Source organism: Cebus imitator, unplaced genomic scaffold (assembly GCF_001604975.1).
Source record: "Cebus imitator isolate Cc_AM_T3 unplaced genomic scaffold, Cebus_imitator-1.0 Scaffold176, whole genome shotgun sequence".
NCBI lineage: Eukaryota > Metazoa > Chordata > Mammalia > Primates > Cebidae > Cebus > Cebus imitator.
Genome location: NW_016107491.1, coordinates 2193582 through 2202559, shown reverse-complemented (window position 1 = coordinate 2202559; position 8978 = coordinate 2193582). Strand labels below are relative to the sequence as shown.

General features: G+C 39.5%; 1 protein-coding gene across 2 annotated transcripts in view; it reads left to right on the top strand.

Moving 5' to 3' along the window:
• The first annotated feature begins 2612 nt into the window (after positions 1-2612).
• ZC3H15 (zinc finger CCCH-type containing 15) overlaps positions 2613-8978 on the top strand; it is a 22600-nt gene continuing 16234 nt past the window's right edge. For both annotated transcript variants that reach the window (XM_017545062.2, XM_017545061.2), the window contains exon 1: positions 2613-3362. In XM_017545062.2, coding sequence (XP_017400551.1) covers positions 3288-3362 — 75 coding nt within the window. In that variant the 5' untranslated portion in view covers positions 2613-3287. The remainder of the gene's footprint in view (positions 3363-8978) is intronic.

Genomic DNA, 8978 nt, shown 5'->3' with positions numbered 1-8978 from the left:
ATTAAAAATGACACTGGTCAGATTGGATTAAGGCCCACCCAAAGGGTCTCATTTTACTTTAACACCCTTTGAAAAGCCCCATCTCCAGCTACAATCACATTATGAGGTAGTAGGCATTAGGACTTCCACATATGAATTCTGGGGAATACAATTCAGCCTATAATGGAGCTCTTGGTTGCAAACAACAAATACCAACTTTGGCAAATGTGTTTATGGAAATATTGCTCACAGAGTCTATAGGAAGCCTGGAAAATCAAGCTTGGAAAATAAAAGAAGCAAGAAATAATAGCAAAGAAATAAGGAATAGTACGGATCTTGCCACACTGGCCTGCTGCCACTGGACTGGTAATACCATACATGTATTCTAATGCCCTGAAAAACTCCTACACTCTTCTCAAGTCCTTGTCTTGTTTTCTTGAGATTAAAAGCCCTAGGCATAGTGGGGCGATAGCAGGGAGAATTTATCTAGCAGGGAGAATTTACCTGCTCAATCTTAAACCATGTATCTAGGATCTGACTCTGTGAATAAGGAAAAGGGAGAAAATTGCTGTTTTGCATTTAAAGTAGAAATTTTAATGTAACACATAATTCCTATATTTTTACATAATTACTATATTTTAATATAAATATCCTTCCTACACAGAAGGACATTAGAATGCTGGATAGCAAACAATAATTTCTATTCAGTACAAAGTCTACTTCTTAATTTATTACATCTGATACATTCCAATAGATGTAAAATTATCCAAATGGCTTTATCCAAGGCAGTAAATTCACAGCCTGTCTACCAAATCAAAGCAGTCAGGTTTGGCAGTTTTACTTTTAGTTCTTTTATGCTGGGCATTTATCTCAGGTTTAACACTGTTCCCACAACTTCCTAACGTGTTTCACTCATCCTGATACTCAATTTTATAGACCTGCTTTCTTGGGTATTTGAATTGTAACCTTTGGACTATGCCTTCTAAGCATTGTTTTGTGAAAGTTACATTTGAATTTTACGGTCAAAAAAATAGCAGTAGAAAACATAAAATTCTCAGCCCTGCTTCCATTTGTTATTTGAGACCATGAAAAACCATTTACCCTGTTTCCAACCACTTACCCTTCATATATTTTAGAAATAATGAAGTCCAACTGATTCCAGTGAATTCAATGAGTTGGCCTTCATAATTTCCAAAATGTATGAAGAAATTAATGGATGAGGGAGAGTGCTATGAGAGCACGGACTATATTCAGAAATGTGTATTTTACACCTGAGGCAAGAAAGAATCTTTGTTTTCTATCTGGGCTACACGTCAGAGGAAAAAACAAAAGCAAAAGTCAGAAGGAGGCAGAGGAAGTTAGGGACCATGAAACTGGAGCCATTATCATAACATTATGAGATTCTAGATTCTTTGTAGCTTCCCCATATTTGTTACTTATAATTCATTTGCCTCATAATAATAATTATCTGTAAAATTACTCAAAATCAAAGGCCCAAAGAGTATCTTTGGAGCACTAAAAGTAGGAAGTTAAGACAACTACATTCCATATGCAAAGTCTCAAAGGAGAGGATCCCCAAATAATCAAAGAGATTGTAATACTGAGTAAAGAGGTAGCTGGCTGCATCCCTCCACCCTCTGCCAACAACTACAACAATTACAAAAAATAAACAAAGACGAAAATACGTAAAAGAGGGGGGAGCCCATTAACCTGCAACAGGAGACCAAATGACAAAAAGTGTCTACCTACAACTACCATTCTCCACACAATTCCTTTTAATAGCTATCACATTTTTTCTGCGCACACACACACACACACACACACACACACACAAACATTCTTGGGGTTTCTTGATATTATCTTACGTAGAAAATGACTAAGTAAATAATCAATTTGACTAAGTAGGGGGGCTTATCATTTTCTCCCTCGGCAATTTAATGAAAAAGAATAAAACTTTTATCTATAAAGATGACCCCTGGTTCCACAACGCTTTTTAACAGAAATAGTTTACACAATAATCAATTTAAAAAAAAAAAAAACAGCCAAGCATTATACATTTTTAAAAGATAGTATTTTGGTTTGTACAAATATCAATGGATTCAGGAGGCTGAGGCAGGAGAATTGCTTGTACCCAGGAGGCGGAGGTTGCAGTGAGCCGAGATCGCGCCATTGCACTCCAGCCTGGGTAACAAGAGCGAAAGTCCGTCTCAAAAAAAAAAAAAAAAGAAAATCAATGGGGCCATTCATCACTGAAGTATCTTTTCAAACAGGATCTAAGTTTATAGTGTTAGGTAACATTACATATAAATAGGCTGAAGCCAGACTGCCAAGATTAGAATTTCTGGCTCATTCCTTAATATAACCTTGGGCATCTTTCATCCTTTCTCTGCTTCATCTAGAAAACGAAAACAGTAACAACTCCCACTTAATTGTTGTGATAACTAAATGAAACTGTGTGTGTAATGTGCCAAGCAATTTCTGGAGTTACCAAACACAAGTTCAGACTAAGTTTGGTTACTTTCATATTATAAAGGAATTTTTAGGAATCACCTAGGCACTCTCCTGAAGTCTCAAAATAACTTAATACAGTACTTCTAAGGAGTTCAAGTGCCTTCTTCTCTGGGACACCATCTCAGACGCTCTTCAAATGAAAGAGACCCTTCAAATGAAAGTTAACTTTTTCCGTTCTTTTCATAATCTTTCGAAGGAATCTGAAGCACACTGCACTCACGGGCCATTCATCCCTGCCTCGCCAGAGAACAAGAAGGTAACTGAGTAATGTGGTCATGGAGCAACCCCTAGTCGCTGCGGCTACTTAGTAGTCACTTACGATGGGGATGGTATAGGGGACCGTTAACTGGGCCGGCAGGAAAAGTCTCCAGCTGAGTCGACAATGGACTATAGTCGCTCTATCCTAAGCGTAAGAGGACTGAGGAAGCACAGACGCGTGGATTCAACCAGCTCGCCCAGATTCATCCTCAGCCCTGTTGCCATCTAGAAAGGGCTCGCCGGGTGCAAGACATCACGCGTGACGAGTAGTCATTTTCCCACGTCGCGTCCCCGCCCCCTCAGAGTCGGACGCAGTGGACGCGCACGCGCAGCTCCGCTTCCGGGAGCCGCTCCTGGCTACCCACAATGCTCTGCGACATCGACCTGTCGCAAAGGCCGAGTTTACGGGGCGAATGAGCGACTAGCTTTCCGTGCTGTGCGTCTAGTGAGGCTCCGGTCCTCCTCCTCCTGCCGCAGGGCCAGAACCCCTGACAGTATACAGCTGCGCTTAAGCCTGGCCAGTGTCATCTGTCTCCGCAATGCCCCCCAAGAAACAGGCTCAGGCCGGGGGCAGCAAAAAAGCGGAGCAGAAAAAGAAGGAGAAGATTATCGAAGTGAGTACCCACCCCTCCCCCACTCACGCCGCGAGACCTCGGGGAAGCCACCTCACGGCTCCGGGCTTCCCTGGGAGCCGGCTCGCCTCTTCGGGCCACGTGTTCGTCCCTTAGGTCTGTGTGGCCCACTGCTCCTTCTCCGGCCCCCTGATGACGCTGGCTGTCTCTCATTATGATAGTGACGCTGCTGGCGCCCCCGCAGCTGGGCTTTGCCTCTCCGCCCACACGCCCGTGATCACCCACCCATGCACCCGGGTGCGAAATGACCCCCGGGCTTGCCACAGGGTTTTGTCCTTTGCTAGTCCTCTCAGAATTGAGGACGTTTCCAGGCTTATGTCTGAAGAAATACGGTGAACGGTCTTGGGCCAGAGTTTCTGGAAGGCTAACTCAGTACGAGTCTTTGTGTTCCTTATTTCTTTACCCCTCACCCAGGGGTGGTTCTTTCGAACCAACGGATTACGACTTGGTTGCTTTTTCGATCAACCTCTAAACTGTTTCAGGTCCCATAAAGAATAGACAGACTTTACATCACAATCCAGTGTCTTGTACGCAGCGCTTGACACTTTCATTCTGAAGTGGATTAAATAGAACAACGCCTTAAAATGAAATTAGGTTTCAGTGTCACTAGATGTGTGAAGTCCCATAACCCAGTTTGTTAGAGTGTGTGTGTGTGTGTGATCTATGTATCTCTGTGTGTGTGTATACGTATTCGTTTAACCCATTGTGCCTGTGGTTTAACACATTGAGCCTGTAGCCCTTTAACGGCCGAGGAACGCTGTTGATGTTCTTACTTATTCTGCACTTGTCCAACAAATGTATTGAGTTTCCTTAAAAAGTGAACCATATTTGACATTACATAAACATATCATACAGCCCCCAATAAAATATTTGTTCCCTCGATTTCTGCTATTAATCCTCCTCACAAATAGGACATCTTATACTTTGGATATATTATAAAAGGCTATGACCATTTTACCGCATAAGGTGTAAAGTCTGCTCATTGGATTTAAGAAACTGCTTAAGAATTTTGGTATCTTTGGCCAAGTTCCAACTCTGAAGGAGAACTGGTATTCTTATTACTAATTTGTGCTATTTAAAACTGTTATCAGGTACTGTAGTCAGACACTTAAAAACAAAATATTACCTGTGCATTTGTGTTTTCTATTACCTTATTTGAACCATCTGGATTCCTGGCACTTAGGTAAATCTCAGGGGTTGCTGATTGGATGGCATTCAGTTTTATGAAAACCCAGCACATTTTAGGGATGTCGTTTTCCTTGAGATTGGACCATGGTACAAAGTAAAATTCCCACTGAAATTAAATATCATGTAACAATTTATACTTTATGCATTGTAGAACTTTCACTATATCTAATTATTTTTAATTAGTAGGATTAGTATTTTTGTTTTAAGGCATTATGTGTGAAAGTTATTTATAGTTTCCATCAACTTTAAAAATGATGTATATATTATGCCTCCAGTCATCTTGTGACAAGATTATTTTTTAGGTAAAGAGAAAGCAATTTTAGTATCAATAATGAAGATGTCTCCAAAGAAAAATGCAAAATAAGACAACTCCATTTTTTAACTAAAATATCCTAACAGAGTGGTGAAATTAAGCCTGGTTTTGTGTTTTACTATGTGTTTTGAGGAATTTATTCACCCAGCTAACTTGCCACCTTAATTAAGACTTGAAACGTTTCCATCACCCCACTAAACTTGTTTTGTGCCTCTTTCTATTCAATTCTTTCCACATGTGCAGCCACTAATTTTTTTGACAGGATCGATTAGTTTTTACCACTCTAGGAATTCATATAAATTATACAGTAGGTAGTGTTTTGTGTCCTTGTTTGTTTCACACCACACAGTGTTTTTGAGATCCATCCATGTTGTTGTGTATATTTCTAATATGTTCCTCGTTGCTGAAAAGTATTCTCTTGTATGGGAATCATTATAATATGTCACCTTTTGTGTTTAGTGTCTCTCTCTACTTGGAAGAGCCATAAGATATTATAATTGATGCCTGAAGAACGAACTTAGCATTTCAATTTGGGTTAGAGGCAGTGTTTGTTAAAATGTTGGCAGCCAGAATGGGTTATTTTGTGGCTAACGGAGTTATCTGTAGAGACCCTCACCTTGTTGGCATGGAGAGTACCCAATCATCTGTATACATTAGAGCTACAGGATAGTCGTCATTAGGGGATCAGGGAGGTGAGTCTATTTCTTTAAGAAGGGTTGTTCTTGACCACACCCTCAGGTAATTGCAGTTGCTAAATATGCTTTCATTTTGAGCTTCTTGCTTTTGCTAAATGTGCACGCATTTTGCTTCCTTGTGTTTTGTTCTGTCATTCTTCAACCAAACCTGCAATACTGTTGGATGTGTGTCTTTGAGGCTCTTTCTGAAGACTGGGATTTGGCTATGGGTTCTTATTGAAGAAAATGTTCAACTCTTCCAGTTGTTTCTCAGTGAACGTAGTTTCCTTCTAAATGTGTCTGGTGCTTGCCTTTAGGAAGGTTCTCTGAGCCTGAAATGTTGTAATCTGGATGTTCTGTTATGTTCAGGTCCAGGGATCTGATGAGCTTTTTCAAAAAATACCATAATAAAGTTTGTCGGACCCAGGTGCAACATTGATAATTGTTACTGCTGGAGGGGTACAATAATATTTTGAATTGTAGTGTTAAGTTACAGCATTTGTGAAATTAGATTTATAGAGACTGTTCTGTTATTCAACCTGGTTAGGAAATGATATAGTCTGCTTTATTTAATACTCTAGGTAACTTTTTTTTTTTTCAATTTTCCTAGAAGCCCGGCATGTCTCAATAACTATTCCAAGAAGATAATTGATCTCCGTGGCTGTTATAAATTTGGAGGGGAAAATACTACTTTTTTATACTCTATTTTGACATGTGAAGGCTGATAATTATTTCAGAAGCTGGTTAACTTGGGGACATTTTACAGCTGTATGACCTGAAATTCTAAATTGCTCAAAATTAATAGTTAACTAAAACATGTATTTTTAAGCAGCACTTTTCAATAGACTTTAAAATAATGGTTGCCCTAACTACCTCTTTCCTCTTCTTTACCGCTTCTGCCACCTCTGTGGACCCTCACTGTGGAAAAACAACATGCAAATTTTGGGGACTCTAAGGAAGTTAAAGAGACATCAGCTAGGATAATTTAATGAAAGGAGCACTAGCTTTGGAATCAGGGACCTGGGTTTGAATACCATGTTTCAGATTAGTAGCTCTATAGTTTTAGACAAGTTGCAAAGTCTATCTGGGACCACAATTTTCATCTGCAAAATTCAACTAGCTCCCATGAGTTAAATGAGACTACACGTGTGAAGTGCCTGCCATATAAATGTATATATTCAGTAAATGGCAGCTATTATTATTACCTATTTTGATAGTGTATTATAAATAAAAACGTTAGGGGAAGCAATCAGACTGATCTGTACAGTCTATACAGTGCTTAGTTCCTGCCCATTTTTTTATATTTCCTCCATTTTTTTAAAATTTACCTCTTCAAATGCTCCAAAACTTGATGAATTCATTTGTATTAATATTTTCCAAAACGAATATATGAAACAGGATTATGAAACACTAATGTGTTAGAAATTAACACATTAGTCCCAAATGGCATATACTGTTTGCTTTCTTACAACAAAAATTCAGTGACAAATGGAAGTTGGCATTGAGCAATAGAAAGCCTGATTATGGGCTGGGCGCTGTGGCTTACGCCTGTAATCCCAGCACTTTGGGAGGCCAGGGCAGGTGGATCACAAGGTCAGGAGATGGAGACCATCCTGGCCAATATAGTGAAACCCCATCTCTACTAAAAATCCAAAAATTAGCTGGATATGGTGGTCCATGCCTGTAATCCCAGCTACTCTGGAGGTTGAGGCAGGAGAATCACTCAAACCCAGGAGGTGGAGATTTCAGTGAGCCAAAATTGTGCCACTACATTCCTGCCTGGTGATAGAGTAAGACTTCATCTCAAAAAAAAAAAAAAAAGGAAAAAGTAAGTTTGATTATGGAAAGAGGGAAATAATCTTGGGCTTAGAGCAAGCAAATAAAAGATATCCAGCTAAAAACTTGTATCAGCAAGGAAATAGTAATAGGGACCTAGAGAGACAGGATCCAGGTGTTGTAAAGGATGGAGCAAGAGAAGTTGGTTGCCAGTGTAGAACAGCTGCCAACAGCCAAAGTCAAATGTTGATTACTTGAAGATGGATTAACCAGTTGTATAATATATATTGCATGGATGGACAACAAAAATACATTAGTGCATTTGGGAGAAAACTAATGAGGTAAAACAGTGACAACCTCTGCTTACTCTAATGTTCCAAGAGGTGGACTCCATTATTTGGGAGTACTGTTCAGTGTTGACCCGCCCTTCCGCTGCTTCCCTTTTTATGGACATCTTATTTAAGGAGTGGAGGCTGGCCTGTAAAAGGAATGGGATTACTTAAGGATGAGAGGGGGTATTTCAAGTGAAGCCTGGAATTGACTGAGGTTAAGGCTCCTTGGAGCCTCAGGAAGTCATCCTTTTCTTACTACCAACTTGCACTCCTCTGTGTTCATTTCCCAAGTTGTCTTCTGAAACACACATGAACACGCAGTTCCTTTACTACCACATGACTTTTGGGACCTTATTAATCCAATGAGGACTGCTATTCCTCTAGTTTTAACTGTGGTTTCGGTTTCAGGTTGACTGTAATCTCCTTTTTTTCTATCTTATCAGGTTAATCTTTAGGTAAGGGTTGATCCTAAACTCAGGAAAAAGGGAAGAAGCCTTTTTGAACCATCCAGCCCAATAACTTATCCAGGTTTCTCTGGGAAGTAGTTTATTAAAAACAGTAGAACAAGGAATTTGCTTGGAGTCAAATATACCTAGGTTCAGATATCTATCACTTAATAGTTAACACTTACTGGGCCAGCAAAGGTTCTCAGTGTTTTAGGGAGAAGGAGAGAAGAGAGACAAGTCAACTACAAGTGATAAATATACTAGCCCCTTTAATTCTCTCAGTAGGATATGTATTGTTATTACCCTTTCTACAGTTTCGAAAGCAGGCATAGAGATTAAATAATTTGCCCAAATTTACTAACCTGGCAAGTAACCATGCCAGGGATTCTAACACAGGAAGTCTGCCCCTGGAGTCCTTGTTGTCCACCACTGTCTCTCTGAGGTAAATCTTTTAACTTTTACAACAACCCTAAGTGAGACTCACTTTACACAAAAAACTGGCAAAGAGGGTAATTTACCCAGCTCTGTTTGGGATTAAAATTTGGTCAGTCTGGCTCCAGAGTTTATACTTGTAAATCTTTGCACTATACAGCCAGCCCCTTATTACCAATGTAACTTCAAAAGAATTGGTCATTTCTGAGTTTCTGTATATCATAGAATTGTTAAGAGGATTCAATAAAGTATATATTCAGGGGTTATGTTTAGTGAATGCTAGATAAATGATTGTCCCCTTTCTCTGTGGAAAAATGAAAATTTCTGAGCTCTAACTTAGAGGTGAACACAACTCACTTATTATCTCTTTAAACTGGTTAATTATGTGCCAGAGCAGTGTAATGAAACCTGATTTTTTTTCTTTTATCTTCTGGGAT